General features: G+C 38.3%; 1 protein-coding gene across 4 annotated transcripts in view; it reads left to right on the forward strand.

The window, feature by feature from the left end:
• The window catches only part of gbf1 (golgi brefeldin A resistant guanine nucleotide exchange factor 1), a 62,664-nt gene that overhangs the window by 14,003 nt on the left and 24,262 nt on the right, over positions 1-24,399 (forward strand). For all 4 annotated transcript variants that reach the window (XM_028006688.1, XM_028006689.1, XM_028006690.1 and 1 more), the window contains exons 4-8: positions 11,471-11,602; positions 18,574-18,692; positions 19,260-19,368; positions 20,993-21,053; positions 23,835-23,889. In XM_028006688.1, coding sequence (XP_027862489.1) covers positions 11,471-11,602; positions 18,574-18,692; positions 19,260-19,368; positions 20,993-21,053; positions 23,835-23,889 — 476 coding nt within the window. The remainder of the gene's footprint in view (positions 1-11,470; positions 11,603-18,573; positions 18,693-19,259; positions 19,369-20,992; positions 21,054-23,834; positions 23,890-24,399) is intronic.

Raw genomic sequence — 24,399 nt, forward strand, 5'->3', positions numbered from 1 at the left:
TGAAGGCCAGGATCTCCGCAGGTCTGATGAGCCTCCTCTCCGCATGGATGCTGAGGTCACACAGGACTTGGTGCTGGCAGGAAAAAAGGCACCAGTTCTTCTTCCTTGTCTTTGTCTTCATCTTTGTCTTTGGGGTCTGAACCCAGCCGATGAGAGAAGTGCGATTCGAAGCCACAGATTGTGGGCCAGACGGGTTGGTCTCCATGTGCAGGACAGTCTCCGGCTCCGTGGCCCCGGCTCTTCTTCAGCTGCAGAGTTCTTTGTCCATCTCGATCTTGGCTCGAAGCTGCCCGGAGGATCCAACGAACGGTTCCTCTTTTGCACCCACCTTATATAGGGTTCATCTGTCTGCTTAGACAGATGATCTCATATCCGTCACTGTCTTAAGAGACATCATGTCATGATGTCTGTGCCAATGTCTCAGGGCTGCTCAACCTCCTGTTTCCATATAAGGTGCTGATCATCTCTGCTCTCCTGTTAGTTCCCCTTTTTCCCTTCCTGTCACCTTTCACCTACCATCTACCTCCAACACATCAGTGATGTTTAATTGCAGTTTTACAACCTTTTACACCATTTCAAGTTCAATGTCAAAATCACATTTATATCACATTTATTTTCTTTAGCTTCTCTGATTTAGCATTCATTTATAATTTTATAACCATAACTTATATCACATTTATTTTCTTTAGCTTCTCTGATTTAGCATTCATTTATAATTTTATAACTATAACTTATTAATTATATTTATTATAATCTTAATGTGAGTTATTACATATGTTTTCTGAAAAGAAACCAAGAATAATCCATGATTCTAATTATTTAATACCAAAGTTACAGTTACTTGTTTTTCTTGTAAGTGTTCTCACAAATGTAAGTGTAAGTATTATTACAATTAAACCAATATTAATATAAGTATTTTACTTTGAATCTTATCCAATTACTAATAATGTTTAGATTTCATTCTTTAAAACTTTCATGCTTTAAACTAAGAAATAGTCTCAGCTATTTTTATAAATCTGCAGGCTGGAAACTTCCTCTTTTTCCAGGAAACCTGCTTTTCCTGTTTAATGACTCTCTCTGACTGACTATGATTTCTTATGATTAGATAGAAAAAAGTAGAATTAAAGCAAAGTTTGCATGAGACAAAAACAACACACACAACTAGATTTATTTTATTGACACTTAAGTCTACTGTTGGGCCTTGATGTCACTTGAGTGATTCATTTTAAAGATAACTTTATTATTACTGTTAAACTAAAATCTCCAGCATGGGGAAGTGGGATGAGCTCGGATTTTCTTGACAAGATCATCAACAATATATGTCACTGTAATTTTTTTTTGCTGTTCTACCATCATTGCTAAACTTCATTCATGACACATGGCAAATGTCTGCTTGCCATTAAGTCATCACTTTTTCTTCCACATATAGCTTCTTTGTTTTGTCTAAATTTGTGTAGAACTATTTAGTCGGATTATGAGCTGGTAATGAAATGATATATTCAGGGTTTCCCCCAGTGTATTACAAGCCTGGTGAGCCAAAAGGCTTTACTTGTGCCCCCACCAGGCTAAGCATTGCTTATTTATTTAAGTCCTTTTAAAAAGTTTGCCTTTTTTAAGACTTTATAGTTGGTGTTCAGGTGTTAATCTTCCAATCTTTCAATAACACATAATTATCAAGTGATATTTTCACATTTTTCAAATTTCCTGTCAACTTTAAGCATTTTTTAACTCCTAAACATGACGGTCCGCTGGATGAATGACTGACCTAGCGCCCAACCACCAGGCTTAGGAAGTTTTCTGGGGGAAACCTTGCATATTAGTTTTAATACAAAGGACCTTGTTCAGGAGCTTTCATCAAAAAATATTAAGATGTTCTGTTGGTGCAAAAATTGAATTTAAAAAGAAACCTCCTTTTGATCTGAATGCTTCACCCTCTACTTTAGAACAACAGTCGGTCAGTTTTCCGACAAGAGAGGAATCGGGACTACAGCAGCTGTGAGTGACATCACACTGCTGTGGGTATGTAGAAAGTCAATGCTAAGCAATTGAGGCTGCTGTTTTAAAATGTCCTCAGCTGAACATCAAAGCATCTGCGCACTAGGAGACAGAGCTGGCTTGGAGGTCCCTGCTCTGGTTGTGGGGAGGAGGTTTAGTGTTGTGGTTGGAAATCAGAGTCCATATTAGTATTTCAGGGAAGAATTGTCTTGCCTGGTGTGGCACTCGCATCCTTAAGCCTTCAGTGTCTCAGTGTGAATCCCACTCAACCCTGATAGACTGGGTTAATAAACCTCCCAGCAGCTATTACATGCACACACACACACACCCACACACACCCACACACGGACACAGTCTCCTTTATGTGCACATATAGTCTCCTGACACACAGCTGCTTGTTATTTCATGCCCCATAAGGGTATTGTGTCCACAGACATTGTAATACACATACCCAATTAGTAAAGCATTGCACCGAGGCTGATCTGTAGCTTAGATCCTCAGAGATACTAAACGTGCACTGTACTTCTTATGTTGATTGTCTCCTAAATCGACATCCAAATATAAAAAGAAATGTTGCCCTGTTTGAAAATGGTGACATGGGCCAGAAGAAATTCTGTTGAGCTAGGAATAAAAAAAAAAATCTGCCACCTTTTACAGTCACCTTTTGCTATGACAGACATATTTAAGTGAAAGAGAATGTACAAGTGTAAGTCTGACTTCATATATTAAATGGAACTTATAAGAAAACTACATGGTATTAATAAATATCAGATGTCAGATTGTTTCCTAATAATGGATAAATCTTGTTTCTAGGGCTGTTAATGAATATTTTAGCAATAGAGTAATCTATCGATTATTTTATGATTAATCGTGTAATTGGATGCAAAAATAAAATAAAATATTGGTAAATCTAGTATAACAGCAGTGTTACTATCAGATATCAACATCAGTCCAATTTTTCCACATTTGAGCTTCCCTAACAATAACTTTTCTGTAGTGTAGAGAATTAACTTGTGACAATAATAGCTCACTTTCTAAGTTAACCTAAAGAAAAGTTGTATAAAAATCAGAAATTATATTCAATTTAATAATAAAGAGGCAGGCTCTCAAATATGCTTATAAAAAATGTCCATACTCCAGCTTTTCGTTTATGTATTCATCTTCAGTCAATTTAATAGATGAACTCTCACCTTGCCTAAATATTTATAGCTTTTCTGCCCATGTTAGCGACGGGATTTGGCACCTTTGTTAGTCACACATAGAAACACATCTACCAGCTATGTACCGTCACGATGCTCTCCACCACCCGTTTGTTGAGACCGGGATGATATGAAATAAATTTTCTGGTTCGTCCATAAAACTACACCTGCACTATAACCATCAACTACTCAGCTGCCCGCCATGTTCAGTGTATCTACTTACCTGTATAAATTCTCCTGCAGCGCCCTTCTTGCCGTTTGCCTTGAACCAGCAGCTCCTGGAGGAGAAAGGCTGCCTTACTTCAGGCATCACGCCAGTCATTCTAAGGATGCTTATTGGTCCCCTGAAAACAATAAAAACCGGTTTATTGATTGATGACATTACCATCAATCAATAAACCGCCCCCTGGACCAAACTTGAAAATTGGACATCATGCTGCTAACACTTAGCTTTCGTCAACAACTCAGGCAGAAGCGAGAGCGCTGCACAACGCAAAAAATGTCCCGGCCAGAACACGGTGCGCTAAATAATAAAGCATAATTTAATGAAGTTTCAAGGCAGATACATTTTCCTCGAGGAATTTCAATAATCGAGGTACTCGAATCATTCGAGGAATCGCTACAGCCATACTTGCTTCTATAATTTTCGCAGCTTGATCTGTTTTTAACCTTAACATTTGTCAACTGCATTTGTAGACATGTTTGTTCTCACCTTTGTCTGACTGTTTCACTCTATGGCTTTTGATCGGTACCCACCATCAGTGCTAAGTACATTCTAAATATTTGCATTTTTCTCAAAGTACATTTATAGGAGCAGTTCATAACAAAGTGTTTTTTTTTTTTAATAGTGACTTTCAGTCACTGAAAAGTAGAAGTTGAGTATGTTGTTCTGAAGATATCCTCTAATGTGCACAGGACTACTTGTGGTGTTTGCAAGCACGTTATGTTATTTACACTCAGGAACACAGTGCCTTGCTTTCTTTAAGGTGACAAAAGGGATAGCCAATTGTTTTTCTGTTTATCAGAGGTGACATGACCAGTGGCGCAAATGGGCGAGGAGGCCCTGTGTTGCCATAGCTAAATATACATCCCGGACAGCTCCATAATAGGTTCCAGGAAGTTCAGTTGAAAATAAAAACAAAGCAAAATTTCTAGCTGATTGGCTTTGAAAGACCGTTTTTTGTTGCTGAATGGGAAAAATGTGGACTTCAGCATTCCATAGCCGTGATGCCAGTCCAATTGGATAGGCGCACCCTTGCATGTGCCGAACAGGACTGGAGTGAGGTTGACAGCCTGCAGAAAGCAACTTTGTGGATAAGAAAGGTCTACATTAAAACAAAATAGGGCTAATGTTCAGCTGAGCCAGCCTTTTTTTTTTTTGTACAACCTTTTCAGAAAGCAATCTCTCCGTAAGTTTATTATTAGGGACAAATAATAAACCGTTTTCAAAGCTCAGGCTTAAAACAGAAGAGAGAAGCTATTACAAAAATGCAATTATTTATAACCTGCATTGCAAAGAGGTTAGCAATCACTTCACACCAACCTATAGCTCAGTTTGTCACTAGAGCAGCAATGGCAGAGTATACTTCTGCAGTTCTGTAATGCATAAAGCACAATTGTATTAAAAAAAAACCTTATCCTAAATTTTTCAGCTGGAGAATAAAATTATTTTGTTTTTCTGATCTTTAGAGTTTACAAATATTTCCTATGGAACGAAACCTTCCAATACACAAGGGCAAAGCAAAGAGATGGGCTCACAAGCAGGTAAATTGTATGTGCTCCATGTGAGAGTGTGAAAGGAGTCGTGTGTGTTTGGAGCAGAAACCCAGATCATCAGGAAGTTTTTAGTTTTAGTTACAGATGAAGTGAAATGTCTGTATGCATGGAGGTGGGGTGTCAGTGTTGCATCAATAATCACTTTGTCTTCCCCAATCTTTTTCATGCTAAAAGGGAGTTTGTCCACTCCACTGTCACTGCATGCATGCCCAGCATAAGGGATTGCATTGGCCAGGTCATGACATAAAGGCTTGAAAATGTTCCACTTACATTTTTGATCATATCGTTCCTACATTTTAAACCCCATTTAGTGAGGTGCCAGAGAAACAGAATTGTTGTAGGTTTTCAGACAAAACAGCAATATTAGTACATATCATTGTCAACCCAAACTTTCATATCAGTGCATCCCTCATAATCTGCATAATGTTCAACCACAGTAGGAGTATGTTAGGTATAGTAAAATCAGGGGTTGCGTTAACAGAATATTTTCCGTATTTGACCGTTTTTTTTTTCTTTTTCTTTAAATCAGTGGAAAAAATTTGAGCCAGTCCGTAATTTTGACAGGTTATAATTCACACCCTTGACTCGTGCACGTGTATTCATTATAGACTTTATGCAAAGAGTTCATCGCAGAGGAAGCGCATTCTAAACCTTTGATTGACATGGCGCGTTTAATTCCAGTTTCAATTACATGTAGAACAGAAGAAACTAAAGAGAATGCAATGTTGAGCTAATCCATTTACAGTCTAAACAGAGGAGCCGGCAGTTTATCTTGAGGAAATAAATAAAGGTGCAGAAGTTAATAAGACCGTAACATGCGCTGTGCGCTGCACAACTAATGCGGACGCAGCTCTGCCGCTGGGAAGAATTAGACTTATCTCACCCTGCGGGTTTAACGCATGGAGCTGGAAGACGTTACTCTCCCGCGCCTAGAAGGAGAGCGGCGCTCAGGAGCAGCGCGGCAGATGTAACGTGTCCATTTCGTAGAAGCGAAACCACGCAAAAAAATCCTCGTAAAAGCACATGCCCGGTCCACACACTGGGTAAAAAGCTTGCAAAGTTCAAATGATTGGTTAGGATCAGATCGATCCAACTGACTGATGAACTTGCGCAGATTTCTCTGCAAATGCAACCAGGAGGAATTAGTGAGGCACTGTGCGTTTGACGGGTACAAATAGTACATGACGGATTTCTTTTTATTCTGTCAGTCTAAATGACGGACAATAAAACAGTCTAGCGTGACCTCTGAGTATAATGGCAGATATTGTGTTTGTTCCAATGTCTATTACTAAACAACATATTCTGAGAAACTCTTGGTAATCAACCTCAGTTTGACAGATGTTGGTGTAAGATATTTGAAGCTGGGATGGCGTGGAGTTAAGTGTGAAAAGATTCCTTATGACAAACGGCACCTAAGGTGGTGCACTTAATGTATATGTACAAGTTAAGTATTAGCTTAACTTGTAGTAACTTAAGTTATTAACTTAAGTTACTACTTAAGTTAACTTAAGTTAACTTCACATAACTACTGTTGTGTGAACAACAGTAGTTAAGGTGCTTGCGTTTCGTTAGCTTCATACTTCCCCATCCCCTCTTCCTTTTGAGTTAAAACAATAAAATGTAAACCCAATGTTGGTAGAAAATAGAACTGGAGAGTTTGTAAGTTTTGATTAAAGTGAGTCACCACTTACTCCTTAAATCAGTGCTGTACTCTTTTACACAAAAACAGAAGAACCAAAAAACTTCACAATATCAAAATGTCTAAAATTCTACTCATTATAATTTTGTGTGTAAAAGCATCATGCAGCAGCTTGCTTGTTTGAGAGGCTGCCCTGTTGGCCTCACGGTCTCTCAAAGCCCTTGCTGTTACCCCATGTTAGTACTATGGCTGACATGCAGACCCACAGGGGAGTCATTTATGACAGTTGTCGCCTTTTGTTTGTGAAGTCAACCCCGGGCCATCTCCCACTCCTCTGGACAGAGCATTTCAGTGCCCCTGTGGGGATAAACTTGATAGGCATGTTTCCCTACCATAGAGTCATGGAGGCAACAATAACTAGAAATGTTCCCTTCTGTTGTACTGAAGTCGTCATTGCTGTTATGGTTAGCCTGGCTATGTTATCATTAAGGAATTTCTGTTTGAGTTTTTATGCAAGTGACTTCATTCAAGCTTTTAAGATTTTATCAATTCACCCTAGGCATAGAGCCGTTCAAAAGAATCCAATAGCTAGTGAACAACACATCAACACTCAGCAGCTATGACTCAGCTTCCTCTGATCATATAAGTAATCCCGGAGTTGTTTTCTTTCCACTAGTATCTGCAGCTTTTCTTTTGAGTAACCTGGTTTTAAGCCACTTATCCAATATTATTTTTAACACAACCCTTTGGTAAGCTAGCTGTAGCGTCGCACTTTGAGCTAACATTACGATTGATAACATGCAGTACCTTACATCACTAGGGGCGCTCACGGGCCACAAGTGGTCCAGGGATCACAGTTTGAAACACTGACTTAGAGGGTCACGTTAAAAAGGAAAAGAGGAAAAGCTAACGCCTCTGTAAAAGACATTTTGACATTTAATAGCCATTAAATATTCCTAATAGTATTAAGCGGGTGGAAAGTTGAAATTTTTTATATTTATATTTTATGTCATCCTCTCATCAGACACACACCAGGAGTCTTGCTTTGATTCATTCATGCATGTTTGAGAAATCCTTGAATCTCCCATGGCAACCATTCATGGGTGCCTTAACGCCTGCTCATACAATCCACCGCCTATTTATCCAAAGCTCCACCTTGGAGCTTCGGCCCCCAGCCGAGCTCACATGGACCACCCCTCCCCTGGTCCTCCCCCACACAGCTCCTCCAGACTGGCGGCAGCAGCAATCACGGTGCGTTCACACCAAACGCGATTTGAGCATCAGGTGCATCTGGTTTACATTCAAAGTCTACGTGGAGGCGCGTCCAGGGCCGTTGCGGCCAGCAAAACAGGTTTTTAAATTAACGACCAGCTCCTCTGTTTCTAAAAGTTTCGTTTCCTGGAGAGTAAAAAGTATTTCTCAGTTATTGAAGTATAATTAACTATCAAATAATCAAGTTTTGATAGTGCTTTTTTACATTTTTTATAGCAGCTGTTTTTCAAAAATGAGAACTTGGTTGTAGAATCTTTGTTGTGAGAAGGCCATTGTCCATTCACTGTTTTTTCCACAGCGGTTGCAGCGTGAGCCTCTGTGTCAGTGCGCTATTGTGTCTTGTGTGAACAAAGTCAGGTTGATCTGTACAGTGCATGGTTTCTGAAATCCCCTTCCCCCCTGGGGAGTGCCATTAGTGAAGAGCTGAAGGAGTGCAGCAGGTGAAACAAATAAGGATGGAACACACACACACACACACACACACACACACACACAATCACACATCCTTATGGCACAGTTTCATCTTAGTTTTGGCTTCTTTACTTTTTTCTTCTCAGTACAGTAACTTATATTGGCTTTGTTTGTCATGAATTTTATGATCCTTATAAAACAAATAAGTTTTGAACAAAATACTCACCAGTCCAGCGTTACGTTTTAAAGCTCATGTTTTGTGCGTTTTTCATAAATGGTCGTTTTGAGATTTTTGCCATGGTTATGAAAATGCAGCAACTTGTGTTGTGTTACTATAGCTGTACTTTCTGTGTTCTAACCGAAAACAATTCCAACGGCTTCTTTTAATGAAATGTTTTAGACTCCTCTTTGGACAGACTGCTGCAGTTGTTAAGACTCCTAAAGAGAACAAAAAAAAAAAAGTAAAAAAAAAAACGAACAGTAATGAGGTTTCTGCAAGATTCCTGTGACAAGATCTCTGGTGTTCCAGCCGACCTCCAGCTGCGTCGGAGTTCTCAGCTGTTCCCTGTGTTGCTGCCTGAGAGTCTTTGCCATAGATCTAACCACCCGCCTTTCCGTCCTCTCTCACAGATTTCTCTCTTTGCCAACTTGCTTTTTGGTCACTTCCTTGTTCACTTCTAGAAATACAGCTGGCTAAAATTAATTCAAATTATATCCTTTTTTGAAATTGTCCTCCATCACCTTAGTATAAGTGCAAATGACTAGTCTGAAATGTCTGTGATCACCATAGATGAATTTTTACTGCGTTTGAATATTCATCAGGCATTATTTTCGGCTGTCTCAACGGAACTGGTGAAATTGAGTCAAATCTGTCCTCATTCTCAGCTCATCCTTTGTCTTTTTCTTTTTGGCTTGTACATTTATATTCTCCTTTTCCTCCTCTTGCCCTACAGTTTAGGTGAGGTGAATGAGGATGCGTCCCTTACCACTTGAGCCAGAAAAGTCTTCCTACCAACTTAGTTGTAACTTTGTATAACATGACATTCAAATAAGAATGAAGAAAAGCAGTTTAAAAAAACAAACAACAAAACAAAATAAGTGAATTACATATTCCGCCTCAGATTAGATCATGTTTTGTACAACTAAAACAAAAAATATGACAGTGTCAACTGTGGACGAAATTTTACCATGTCGTCCAGCTTGGCTGAAGATGACCTGTGATTACTTGGACGGTCTTATTTTCTTATTTGCGTATCCGCAAAGAATTCTAAGACTAAAAATGGTTTCTAGTGATGCCGTTTTGGGGAACTTCCTCAAATTTTAACTTAAACAGTATTCAGGAATTTCCACGGAAAACTTGCAAAGCCTGGTGGTGGGCACGCCAGGGCAGTGCACCAGCAGCCCACAGTGTTTATGTATTTAAAAAATTTTGTGTTGAAGTATAAAATGTTACTGGAAGATGTTATTAACAATTGCTAAACACAACAATATTTCAGACAAAAAAAGAAATAAAAAAATTGGTATTGGCCAAAATCGGAATCGACTGGTCAGGCCTTTTAATCAGAGCACCCCTAGTATTTCGATGAACTTATGTGTTTTTTTTAAACGCATGTTATAAATAAATAGAACTTGAAGCAACATGAACCCTGAAAAAAGAGTCAGAAAGGTACATTAGATGTTTTGAAAATTGAGCTTAGACATATACTCTTGCTGTACAAAACTTGACAACCATAGTACCGATTGATTAGAGCTTCTGATTTCATCAAAATATTGGCGTGCACTTTTGGTCTTTCTTGCTGCCTCCACAGCATAGTTTGTATAAATACAAATGCAAAGTGTATTCTGTAAGACCCCATAAGGAAATGCTTCTCCGCAGTAGAAATTACAGCAGTCTTCCCAAACAATTTCAAAGTTTTAATTTCTCCTGGGCTTTTCAAATTGCCTGCTAAGGTTGCACTGATAAATACCAGTGTGGTCCCATGAAATGACCATATGGAGCTCAACAGCATTGTTTCTTCCTAATTGCCCCCTTCTGCATGTGTCGGTCCCATTCAGAAGAACACGGGGACCAAATACTGAAAATACGGATGATTGAGACGAGGGTCGAAAAAAACGGGGGCTGCAGTGAGCTGACATGTATCAAACCTCTCCCAGCAGATGGATGAAAATATAACAGTCTTCTATGTTTTTTGCTCAGCAGATGAACAACAGAATTCTCCCTGGATTTCATTTAGTAGTTCTGGTCTTGTTAAACCGCTGGTTTTCTCCTCAGCTTAAGAAGCCTTGGCACCGCAAGTCAAGGACCCTGACTCTTAATTTAACAGCCAAAGAGGTCTCGATCAATAACCATCAGTGTTTGGTTTTGTGCCACTGCGTCAGTCAAAGAATGGGATTTTGCCTTGCTTATTGTACTCTGCTTCTTCACTGTTGCACCCCTTCAGGAAGTGTCAAGCAACTATATGCACTGACAGCTTGTGGAGGACAACCAGAAGTTTACATACACCAAATTTTGCTGAAGTTAAGTCCGATCAAGCTTCTCTTGTTTTAGGTGAGGTCAGTTTTAGTTGTGGAGAAAGGGCAGCCCACTTCACTCAAGGTACCCTGGACTTTTTGATTTGACTATTTTGAAGGTCTGGAAAAGTACGGGAAGAGCATAGGTATATAGAAAATATTCCTTTTTTCAGACTTCGTTCTCTCTTTGTTCCTTTCTTTTTTCCATCCTTCCTTACTTCCTTCCTGCCTTTCTTCAGTCCTCGTTTTGCGTATTGCAAATTTAAAGCATGCCCACGGTTGATAAATTGACCATTAATACATCATAATCTATTATATTTGGTGTAATATTGAGTCTGGAACTTTTATTTGATAAATTTGTTGGAGCCCCATGTACGAATGAAAGTTTATTCTCTTTTTTTGTTCTTCGTTTAAACTTCCCTTGTAAAATCAGCAAAAGTGTGACCTGCAGGATCAGGTGGGTTTGGAGCAGTAAACTCTGCCTGATGGCCAATTGAAGACAAAAATATAGAAAAGAAAATGAGTAGTTGGATAGAGTTAAATAGTTTGGGCTTATCTTAAGTGCAATTGGTACATGTGATTTGCAGTACAATCAAAGAGCCTGTGCATTAAAAAAAAAGATGAATCTGCTACATTTTTGGGCCTGACTGTGTGTCCTCTTCTGTAGAACTTTCAGATGTGGAACCCAACCTTTTCATGCGGCCGTTCCTTGAAGTTGTGCGCTCTGAAGACACCACTGGGCCGATTACCGGGCTCGCCCTTACCTCTGTAAACAAGTTTCTTTCATATGGCCTTATAGGTAAGAAACAACGACTTTGCTGATTTTTATTTTTATTTTTTCAGTGGTTTATTTAATGGGAATTAGTGATTTCATCTTCTAAAATGGTGTGTTCTCAGTGAACTTTCCTTAATCTAATCCAATGAATTGTGGCAAAACATGAAAACACTGCGAGCAATGCAAATACCAAACATTTTTTGTAAAACTGTTTAGGTTTGGCATGTACGTATATATGCCTAACAAATAGTGTTTCAAACTGGCATGAACGCAGAATGTTCATTTCCAGAATCCTGTGTTCTGCCTCAAAGCTTTAAAAAGTGCATGCAGTGGGGTTTTTCTTTTGTTTTTAAAAAAATTAATGTTCCATTAAGCATTTTTTTTTCATAATTCCAGTTTGCAAAATACACAGAAATGCAGCTACTGACTATTTTAGAGAAGTTTTGTTAGATTCAATAAATTGATCAATTCCAAACTGGCCACTTTTTGAAATTCTGAGAAAACATTAATGTTGTTTGTTCACTGTTATAACATGATGCCTGTTGTATATTTCCCCTTCATTGAAAAGTACAGAAAACCCATTAAATTCTAACTTCAAAGCCATGATTTAACAAATGAAAATATTCTTTTGTTAAATTACATTACACCTCTAGAACCATACCACCATCACAGACCGGAGCAGCAGCTGGGCCTCACCTTTTGTGATTCTACCCTGAAAAGTGGTTCCCCTCTCCAGCTCTTACTCTTCTGTTTGGTTGTTGCCGCTTCTCAAAGCAGAGGCCAGTCCCAGGTGACTGCAGTGGTCTGGGCCTTCAGTGCCTGAACAGCTACACACTTATAATGCTGGAAGCAACTGCTGCATGTCTGACGAACACCAGTGAGCCGTAACCCTGGGCCATAATGGTCCAAAAATACAAAGAGACCAGAAGTCTCCCAAAATGTAATATTACCAATCAGCTGCTGGTCACCTCGCGCTGCCAGTGAAAAACAAAGATTTTGGCAAAAACAAGAAAAGGGGGGGGGAATCTAAAACATCGTAATCTTATGTTTGGGGGGGGAATAAATAAAGGTGAAGCTGGAAAGATCCTTCTCTTTGTGGCTCACCACTTTAAACCCAAAGCGTCTTTCTGTTTACACTCTTCACTGACGTATTCTACTCTAATCTTCCCTCTACTTCTCTCTTCAGTAATCCCTCATTCAGAATCTCAGTGAGCCACGGCCATCATCTTCCTTTTCTTAATATGATTTTTAGATTTTATACATGAAAACATCTTACTGACATGATTTGCAATTGTTAGTCTTGAAAATCATAAATTTAAAAAAACTTTTTTTTAATCTGGTCATAAATCAATTTTCCCTCCTATGTATGGATTGCCCATTCTCTTGTCATGAACATATACACAAAGAGAACTAAATGAAAAACAATTATGCATTTCAAATATTCATATCAGAAACAACTTTTAATTTATTCCCAGCTCAATGAATGGTTTGATACCATTCATTTTTCTTTCACAGTCAAATGGACATTCTGCTGTACACTACTCTCCTCTTTCCCTCTTAATATAAGCCTTATAACTTACTATACACTCTGAATAAATATTTCTACCATCCCTCAAAGCACCTCTGTTTCATTTGTTGCCAACAGTTATAACATTTTCATATCATTTATAATTTTGCGGGAAGTAAAATTTTATATTCAATCAAGTAGAATTACAACTAACAAACTGTGTCTAATGTATTCACTCGCTCCTGGAGATCAGTTCTCACCGATTACACGTTTTGATACTGGCCTTCTACAGGAGCATGCTGCAGTCCATGCTACCTCTGCATCCAGAGTCAGCACAGCATTCTTCCTAAGTCTTGTGTGGGATGGTGCAGAATAGGCAGAGTGGCTCTTTAATCCATCATCATAAACCCAGAACCTTGAGGGTATCGTCATCATCCTGACTTACGCCTCACAGGTCTCTGTTGTTCAGCTGAATGCATATCCAATTCCAGTGTACATTCCTTGTACATAAGGAGAAGGATTTTTGGGATTCCCATTGCTGTCAAAACTTTATGCCTCTAACCCCCAGTGAAAAGCATTATCGTCGTTTGTTTTCATAATGAGTCTATATTGAAGTGGTTGCTGGCCCTCAGAGCCATTGGAATCAGATTCATCCCAACTGGTTTTTAATGAATGTGGACTAGTTAGTTGTAGGCAAACGTATCTTCTAAGAGAGAAGTTCACTAGGTATGGCTCTTGTTTTAACCGTTGTCCCCTCAATTCCTTGCACAGAATATGGCCAACCCAATTTCTAAATTCACCTCTGCTTCTGTGAGGGAATTTTTTTCAATTGTGGGAATGACAGTGATGTATAAGACATCATTTTGATGTCTAGAAGATCTAAAATATTTGATAGTTTTAAGCTGTGTGGAAACAGCAAGACGTATAGAATAAACAGCAAAACCACTGACGCGTAGTATAATGCTGTCTATGTATTGAGCTAGCGGCAACAATTGTTGTCATGCCATCCACTCTTATGATTAAAAGATGGATGAAGGGATACAATTTTCATTATATATCAATTGAAGACTCTTGAAAGAACATATGTACAAAATACATTTAGTATTTTACTGACTTCCTCTTGTACAAGTTTGAGACAGATATTTACCTCCAGCGGCACAGGCAGGAGGTAAAAAAGTCTGGTCATCTGACCTTTCACATGAAATTGATTTAGCAACTTTTAGATGTGTCTCTACTTCAACACACCTGAGCCAAATAATGAGGTCATTAGCAGGACTCTGGAGAACTTGACCTCACTTAGAGGAGGTGATTCAGCTATTTGACTGAAGTGCGTTGGACCAGGTTGACATCCAAGAGGACACCGGCCCTCGAGGACCAGGATTGCCCACCTCTGGAGTAGATGGACTATTATTTTATTTTTAAAAATCAATTAGCTGCCAAAACAATACTTTTAGAGCTTCTAGAAGTTAGAAAAAAATGTCTGGCAACGCAAGTGAAAATATACTTTTTGACTCATCAGGGAATATACTTTTGGCAATTATTGCAACATCGTCAAATTAGCTGAGGGAGAGCAGTCTATTTATTAATGCAAAGTCTTACTTTTGCTGGTGGACCATCGGCACTGAATGTCCTTTTTACCCTCATCATGGAAATATTCACAGTTGCTTTAAGTGTGAAACAAGCATGCATAAACAGATGCATGGTTAAATGGTGTCAACTGAGTCAATGTCCCAACACCGTCCAAACAGCTGCAGTCAAAGAACCTGACATTGATATGCAGCTTGCAAGTGCAGTTGTTATTAGCCAATGAATAGATTTATTGTCGTTGTTACAGTTATTGAAAAATGCCTGTCTTAATTCAGTCATTCCGTCATAACATTTTGAAATTTATTTCACTATAAATATTACTGCGGTAGCACACCATTTTTCTCTACAACTACATATACTGTACAAACTTCCAGTATGTCTAATGAAAGTGATAGTTTGTGATTTTGGACCATATGTTAAAGCGATCTGGTTCTGGTTTGAAAACAATGGTTTTGTGCCATTATGGCTGCGTTCACACTGCAGGCAAATGATACCCAAGACGATAGTTTTCATAGCGTCTACAGTTTGAACAGCCATGTCGCATTTCATGAAACGTCTACATATATATTGATGCGAGACATGCCTCGTAACTTTGGACTAGAGGGCGCCAGATGCAGTAAATCTGGACTTAAAGCTGCAGTATCCAATTTTTATCATCTTTGTTTGCCTATTTGTTCAAACTTTCACTATGTTGTGACAGTATGGTATGCAATAGATAATCCGAAAAAACTAATTGAGCATCTCTGCCTTCTCCACAACCAATCAGAGCCAGGAGGAGGGTCTCCATCCCACCTGCTTTTTGCTACGCTGCAGCCTCTGCTCGTCAACAGAGCCTGCCATGAATGCTGAAGATAGTTAGCATGACCACCGTTAGCTTTCCTGTAACAGTAAGTTGTTTCTCCACCATTGAGCAGCGAGTACACGAGCAGGTTTTACAGCGGTGAGACCTTCCTCCTTGCTCTGATTGGTTGTTTTGACCGAGAGCAGTTCAAGTCTTCAGACATCAATAGTAGCTCAGGGAGGAGGTGGAGAAGGTAGATCTTTTCACAGATTATCTGTCCCATACTAAACTGTCACGACATGGCGACAGTTTTAACAAATAGATAAACATATTTTTTAAGCTACATGCAGCATCTTTAAATAATGGGAGAAAATTATAATTATAAAGTAAGTCTGTCAGTGAAGCATCTCACCATGAAAATGTACTGTGATATCATAGCTTTCTGAATCATAATTGAATTGTGAAGCTCTTCCTCTAAAAGACATGCCCTTCTACTCTTACCTGCAGTCCATTTACAAACTTCAGTTACATTTTCTGCCTTCTATTTTAAGCATTTTCAAAATCAGAAGTTACATTTACTCTCCACAATTTTCCTTGCAGATTAACAATTTCTCAACTGAGCTAATATCAAGATGGAAAAAACTGACAATTGAAAAAGCATTAATTTTGTCAAATACTGCCATCTGCTGGCAGTGTTTGGCAATTTTCCTAGAATTGCTCTTAATATTTTTTCTTTTATTATTCCAGTCTTATCAACACTTTTTTCAAGCTTAAAAGGAAGAGCAACTAAGGCTTTGCCTTGACCCTGTGTCTTTTAACAGCCTTTTCTTTGTTCCTTTGTCCATTTGGGTCTTCATTGTTTGTGCCTGTGCTGCTGACAAATCAACCATTGCTAGAAATCTTAGGCCAGTGGATGAGGCTCAGTCACTGAGAGAGTCATCTGCAGTTGCTTTAACCTTTCTAACCTTGTGACAATTTTTGTTAAACTTATTGGTTCTTTATAGAAATTAACCAGCAAGTAAAAACAGCAACTGTATTTTGTTTCATCAAATATTTTTGCATTACATTCGTAGAAATTATTTGATTCTGTAATCTCCAGTTTGAAGTAGTTTTTTCTTTTTTCACAGACCAAATACTTGTTCTTAATAGGGGGCTGATAGTGGGACATTTAGTGAAGGTGTGTTTGGTTGGTAGTGTTTGGTTTCTACAGATTTGTAACATGCAGCTTGAGATCTTTTAAAATTAGTTGCTCAGACTTTTTTTTCCCTCTGACTCATGTCACATATTTATAGCCAGTTTGAACGGCATTGTGTGGCAGCCGGTTCAGCCCTCTGTTGACTCTGCATGAGTGCCTGAGGGGTATGTAGGCAAACGACGGCCATCTTTAGGATCCATTCCCAGGAACCATCTTTGGCTTTTACCCATTAGGTAAAATGGGTAAGGAAAAATGTTGGATTACTCCTCCACAGTTTGTGATACGATAGGTTTAAAATCCCAGATTTGCGCTTTCTGCTATTATTGTCAACATGGGGAGGACGTCTTCCATTTTAGAGCGTTAAGTAACATTTATATCCACAGCAACGAATAAAAACAACCAAAACCCCCTGCAATGTTGGAACCATCAACAGGTATGAAGTTTAAAAGAAATGAGGCAGCTGCTGCTCTTGTTTTCCCTGCAATATTCCTCTGGGACACATCACATCCAACTTCTTTTATGATGCCTATCTTAACTCATTAATATATAATTTATAATATATATGCACACACACAGACAAAATTGTTGGTATCCCTCGGTTAATGAAAGAAAACCCCACAATGGTCACAGAAATAACTTGAATCTGACAAAGGTAATGATGCATAAAAATTTATGCAGTGACTGAAAGTTATCAAAATGTTCCAAACATAACAGTAGTTTGCTAAATCAGATAGATTTTTATTTTAATCTATTTTTAGAGAAGTTGGGTGTCCCTATAAACTTTTTTTCCACACCAATTCCTGACATTGTGGTTCTACCCGTACATCTGCTCCTCCTCTCCCCACTACTTATTAGTTAATGAGTTGCTGCTCTTAGCAGAGACGAGAAAGGAAAACAAGCTGGGTAGCCTCTCAGATTTCCTAAACACAGACTACTGTTGCTCTGGCAGCCGATTCGTCCCAGCCTGTTTCCAACAGAAGGCCACATCTGGTCATCAGATCTCAGGCTTGGAAGTGCATTGGGCATCCGCCATGTGAGAGTTGAACTGCTGGTTGTTTGTTGTTGGGTTGCTTAGTTGGATAAGATACTTCTCAGACCAAAAGTTGTTGGTAATGACTTTGCTGTTGGGTTCAGCAGCAGACCTTGCATTGGACTGCATTGTAATGCATTTTATGCATTACGTGAAATGCATTACAAATTGTATTTTCAATTCACAAGTAGATCCCACATGTTTAGAAATTAAAAAAGTTCAAATCCGTCTGTATGTATGTGAGCACTATGATGCATCACTAGGACAAGTAAAGATAAAGAAGAGGCAAACCTTAAATTTGTGGAGAATCATGAATCAGAGAACAGCTGTAAGTCCTTGACATCTCATCGTTTTAATAATAATAAAAATAATAGTAAGTTTTATTTATAGGCACCTTTTCTGATTCTCACAATTTCTTACCCACCGTCCTCATTTGTTTATTTAAATGTTTTGGTTTTGTGTTCAATGTTGTCTTAGATATTGAGCCATTGACAGTATAAATTGGCTGTTTTTGCACCAAATTCTGATACAAACCAATCACCATCCACAGATGGTCTTATACAGTATCTCAATTCGTTTCAATGTGCATCACTGATTCTCCCTTTCTATTCTTTTTTTTTTTATGCATTTAAAAAGCACAAGAGGTTTTACGCATGAGAGTTTTTATGCTTTTTACATTTTCTCGACTTTGGTCATGAAATTCATTTCACCGTTCTGAACGTACAAGCCTGATGAAACTTGAAAAGGCCTGTTAAGATCACAGTTTTGAGCGTTAAATCAACAGCTAAGTGAATTTACTATTTATCGGATTCCCTGCTCCTCCCTATGGAGGTGTATTGTCATTGCAGTCTGAGCTGCACTGTAGTTAAGTGTTGCATTTCTTGTCTGTTTCTAGATGCTAACCATGAGGCGGCTGCGGAGGCTATCGAGAACATGGCAGATGCAGTCACACACGCTAGATTTGTGGGAACAGACCCCGCAAGTGACGAAGTGGTCTTGATGAAAATTCTTCAGGTACAACATGTGTTTTTTACTTGCAGCAACGGGCTTCCATATCGGTGCATCCCTTCTTTAAATCTGTACTGATGGAACCAACTGTCAACACGAAGTTTATAAAACATTACCTCCTTTTCTGCTCCTATATGCGTAGTAATGTCTGATAAATTGGAATAGAAAAGCATGCAATGCTTTGAAATTCAAATCAATTTCCAAATATTTACATAGTAATGAAAGTGTGCAGATTTTAATGCTTCATGTGACCCGACTTTGACTTTCACCTACACCTGGTAGTAAGTGGCCAGTGGAGTCGCATGGTTCACTGAGAGTTTGGACCTTTGGATTGAACTGCTATGTCATTTGTTTTTAAACTGCATGTTGAAATTCATACAGTTTGCCCAGGCAGTGTCTGTTGCTCACTTTTCAACGTTTTTGTTTTTGTACATTACACAAAACTTCGGGTAACTTTTTATAGCCGCACAAATCTTGGTAATGGCACAGAGAGCAGTATCTTTCACTAGACACCACCACTGCTGGAAGCTAGTTCTAACTGGATTGTGTTCTTTTCCTTTTGTGCTTCTGTAGGTCCTCAGGACTCTGCTGCTGACGCCAGTTGGGGCCCATCTGACCAATGAGTCGGTGTGCGAAATAATGCAGTCTTGCTTCAGAATCTGCTTCGAGATGCGCTTAAGTGGTGAGTTTGTCAGAAAGTCATCAAACACTCCTATGATGTAATTCAGTACATCCAACCGATTTGCTAATATGAGTGGTTACCTGATGTAAATACACTGGCATGCCTTCAGTTTGTGACCAACACTATTTGTTAAATTCATATTATATTTGTAATTGGAAAGAGAGGTTTTAAACCTAGCACTGGAAATGCTGGGTTTCAAACCAGACGACAAAATGACGTGGAAAGACTTTGCTAATTGAAAAATACACACATGGACACAATTCAAGAGTTTTTTTTTTTTTTTTTTTAAATAATTATCCCAACGCATGTTTGAAAAGCAATGTCTGACTTTGCTTTCTACGAAATAAAATTTCGTAGAAATTTCATTCATTATTACCTTTGTCAGACTTGAGTTATTTCTGTAACCATTGTAGGTTTGCCTTTCATTGTCCAAGGCATACCAGCAATTTTGTCCACGTGTGTGTATATAGTCGGTGGAAGCAAAATCTTCTTCAGTTGCTTTATGTAGTAGAAAGAGGATCAAACTCTGAAAGAGAACCACTTGTCGAGACACAATATGAATTTATTCAGGAGATACAAACAGAAATGTTTTAACTACAAGTTCCTTCAAAAGAGAAGTCTTCATAGTAGACACAGTAGACCAGTCTGGTTAAAGATGACAACGTATTTCAAACCATTACTGGAGCCATTCAGATAAAGTGGCTTATTAAACAGTTTTTCAGATGCTGTTCCCCATACAAAAACTACTGACTGGTCTAAATTTAAAAGTTAAAAGTTATCCAGGTTTTAATCCCGTGGTCTACACAAACTAACTAGATGCTCATTAAAAAACAAACAAAAAAAAAAAACAACAGGTCGTTGCTATTTAGATGCTCACACACTTGATCAGCAACTATTTTTAAAGCATTTTAGATGAGAAAGGAAGCTTAGAAATAGGTTTTGGAATTTTTACCTTGATCAATAGAGAGTCTCTCAAGTAAAGATGAATTGTGGTGAATTTAAAAGTCTGCGGTCCATATCGGTTTACCAAGGACAGGTTAATCACGTCAGTAATGGGGGCGGTAAGTAAAAGGAACTGTTCTGTAAATAATTTGGTTGGGTTTAGGATCTGACGCTAAAATTGTAGTCACTTTTAGCTAGATGAAAACTGTTTAAGTATAGATCAGGTTTTAAAACAATTCTAAGCCTACGTCTCTTACTGTAGACCTTTTTATTGAATCAACTTTATACATAAAGATTTCTGTGAACTTGTTATTGCTGAGCGCTGTTGGAACGTCCAACAGAACTATGACTGTAAATGACGCTAATATACTAAAATAAAGTCTCTCCTGTTCACAATAAATATACTTTATTCTAAATTGTGTATTAAAAGCTTTTTTTAACAGTAAATATTCTAGGTTTTGCCAGGTTGCTCCAAATGTGGATGTAGTCTGCCATTTTCTAAAGGAAAATGGCAGACTACTCCGAATTAAACAACAGCTTCTGACTAATTATTTGTATGTTGTTTTGTTGCCCTGTAATCTATTAAATAACCTTTGTTAGGATTAGATTTTTTTTTTATTTCATGGTAGGATATAATGTCATTTTGTTTGGTTCTAATGCCTTTTTCCCTTTCTGCTTGAAGAACTGCTGAGAAAGTCTGCAGAACACACACTGGTTGATATGGTTCAGCTGCTGTTTTCCAGGTAAACATTTCTCTAAGTTAATATTCCATGAGGGTATAGATTGGTGATGTGTTTGTAGTTTTCCTTTACAGCCACCATTTCTGATTAAATATATTACAATTAGCAGACGTTTATTTATTAGCCAGACTGCTTGTGTTGATCTGCCAATCAGTGGAGAAATATAATGCAAAGGGTAGTTCAAAACTCGATGATGTCTCATCACAATCTTTTTCAGTTTTGAATTGAAGGTTGAGAGACTTTTGCATGGATGTCTCTAAGGGGTTGTTGAAAAAGCATTCATATAGCTGTTCCCTCGTTAGCTGGGGCAGCGAGTCAGTGATTCATCAGTGCCATTACGTAACGCCCCCCCAAGTCCCCCCACCCCACCCCAAACCAGATTGCCTTTGAATTCAGCTTCTTTTCACCTCTGCTCTTTGACAGAGGATTTATCACACAGTGGGGGGTCCACTCCACTCCACCCCAGTTTTTCTTCTTTCTGTTTTTTTTTTTCTTTTACTTTAAACCCAATGCGGCCTTGTGTACATCTGCATAGTGCGGCCTGTTTCCTTCATTATTTTCGCTCTGATCTTTTTCTTAGTCCTGACATATTGCTCTCTTTTCCCCGCCCACTCGCCCACTCACCCAGTGATTGTGGATAATAGAGATGTGAGTTTGCGCGGGCTGCACTCTCACTCCAATAACGCCGGATAATGAGCAGCAGGTCTCCTCAGCTTTTGGGAGGAGACTTCAATTGCCTGCTGAAAGTATTAGGCATGCTAATCTGTTGTGCCCACAGATCATCCTATAATACTGCTTGAAAGACAACACTTTATTACTATGGAGTTAATGTCAGGAGGGGGTTACAGGCGCCTGCTTAGAGTGTGTGTGTGCATGTGGGTGTGTGTGTGCATGCCCACCCGGCTGTGACATCTCATTTTTCAGCTAAGCTTTAGTGCCTACAGAAACCTAGTGTCACACATCCACTTATTTTAGCGTGACTTCAGAAAATAATGCAGAATTTTGATTGGCTCTCCTGAAGATCCTGGGGTTCCCACCATGAGATTAGCTTTTCAGCAACTTAGAGGAACATTTGCAGCTTATTTGTTTAATTCTTAAACAAAATGGGAGTGTAGTTTAGAAGAATGTGCTATGAAAAATGTCTTTGTAGTAATAAATATATCACTCATTAGCAACATTTTTATTTAAAATCACTTTTAATTTTGGGATTATTGGGCAATTCAGATGTTTAGAAACGGATCGTCGTGGGTTGGATTGATCAGTTTACTTGTATATGTATGCCACTATTGTCAATTTAATGTTTAATAATCTCATAAAATACATTTTGATGAATATCCCAAAAGCAGTTGAAAATGCAGGGAAAGCAGAAAATTGGACATAATTACTTCTATGGTGTACAAAAGTATTTGCAACTTGGAGGAACGAGCAACTGCCTTTTTTATGTGCACAAGTGACACAATGGTTTGAAGATTGAGCAAGTAGTTTAGAGAATTTAAATTCTGTTCTGAGAAATGCACCAAAGAAACTTAGAAAACTGTAAAACAACGTACGTGTAACGGGGCATAAAATTGAGAAAGGTAAATTGAACTATTTCTACTTTTAGGAATTAGTGGTAGCAACACACAGGACAATCTAAACTGATAATACTAGAAGGTTTTCCAGGTTTATCGCACTGGGACCAACCCAGATTATGGTACTGTACATTATTTCTGGTCTGCGAATGTCTTCGGATACCTGAGGGTGAGCTGGAGGCTGTCCCTGGGGAAAGGGGTGATCTGGACTAGTCAAAATGTATATTCAGCAAATGGATGGATACGTTAGGGCTGAATGAACAATCAATTTCTCAGATAAATCAATTAGATAAATACAATTTTCCCCCAGAAAACTTGCTAAGCCCAGTGGTTGGGTGCTAAGACAGTCATTCATCCAGGGGCCTGTTGAGTTTTTGAGTTTAAAAATGTTTAAAGTTGACAGGAAATTTGAAAATATCACTTGATAATTATGTATTATTGAAAGATTGAAGATTAATACCTGAACACCAACTATAAAGTCTTAAAAATGTAAACATTTAAAAAAAACTTAAATAAATAAGCAATGCTTAGCCTGGGGGAAACCCAGATTTTTGTTTTTGTTTATTTTTTACCATTTTAGAAAATGTAATGTTTCCACACCTCAGCGTGACATCATCCCGCCCGGCCCCTACTGTCTTGCTTTATAGCTTGTACTTATTGGGACTTTGAATTCAGGTCGCTTCCTAGAAGAGACGATTGAAATAAAAGCAAGTTTTAGAAAAAATATTTGTGGTTTATTAAAAATAAAAAAAAACCAACAACTGGTGGGTATGAAATAATCTGAGATTTTATTATTAAGCCATATCATTCAGCCGTAGGATACATTAATGAAAAATGTGAAAATTAATATGACACCATTTTTTGGGGGGCAGTAGAAATGATTGCTGCGTTTCAAATAAAAGCAATTAAATCCTAAAATGTTTTGGTAAAATGCTGGTTCTGTAGCTGAGCCCAACAAGGCTTGAATCTGCCGTCTAGGGGAAACTAAGTGAAATATAATGAAGGCTTTTGCTGTTGTACAGCCTAATGAAAAAGATTTTTGTCAAAAGATGTTTAAAATCTCAATACATCCACTGTACATCAAAAAATGTAAAGTGGATGCATTTTATCATTGGTTTCATTGTTTTTCTAAGCTTTGTTTTGCATCAACCTTGAGCTTATGTCAATATCATTTGCTAATAAACTCTACTATTTCAACTATTTGTCTTTGTAGACTACCCCAGTTCAAAGAAGAGGCAAAGAGTTATGTGGGCACCAACATGAAAAAGGTAACATGACTAAGATGCTAAAATTTGATTTGCTTGCACATATTTCACTATTTTTTTTCTTGTGTAGGGCTTTCTCTTCTCTTTTTTTATTTGTTTCCATGGTGGTTTGTGTGGCTGTGTAGTTTAGTTAACTATTGTTTAATAAGCTGGGAAAGATGAACGCTTTACATAATAAAACATTCCAATATTCAGATATTGGTAAATTCTTCTACCCGTTTTCATAAATTGCTAAAAGTGTGACTACGTTGTTCTTTTACACTCTTTAATGAATGTACAGCTCATGTCATTTTCCCCCTAACATGCTTCTGTCACTTTATTTAAACTCGGTTTAATTCTAACAATTTCCAAACGGTGGTTGACGAGGTGCTTGAGGGTGCTCTGCTTTGCATTAAAGTGTTGTAATTGTTCCAGTTGATAAAAAATAATTCTTGCAAACATTCATCAACTAGGAAATGGAGATCAAATTCTCATTTTGAGGTTTCACTTAAACCTCAAAATGAGACAGTCGGG

The sequence above is a fragment of the Xiphophorus couchianus genome, chromosome 22, assembly GCF_001444195.1.
Source record: "Xiphophorus couchianus chromosome 22, X_couchianus-1.0, whole genome shotgun sequence".
NCBI classification, from domain to species: Eukaryota; Metazoa; Chordata; class Actinopteri; order Cyprinodontiformes; family Poeciliidae; genus Xiphophorus; species Xiphophorus couchianus.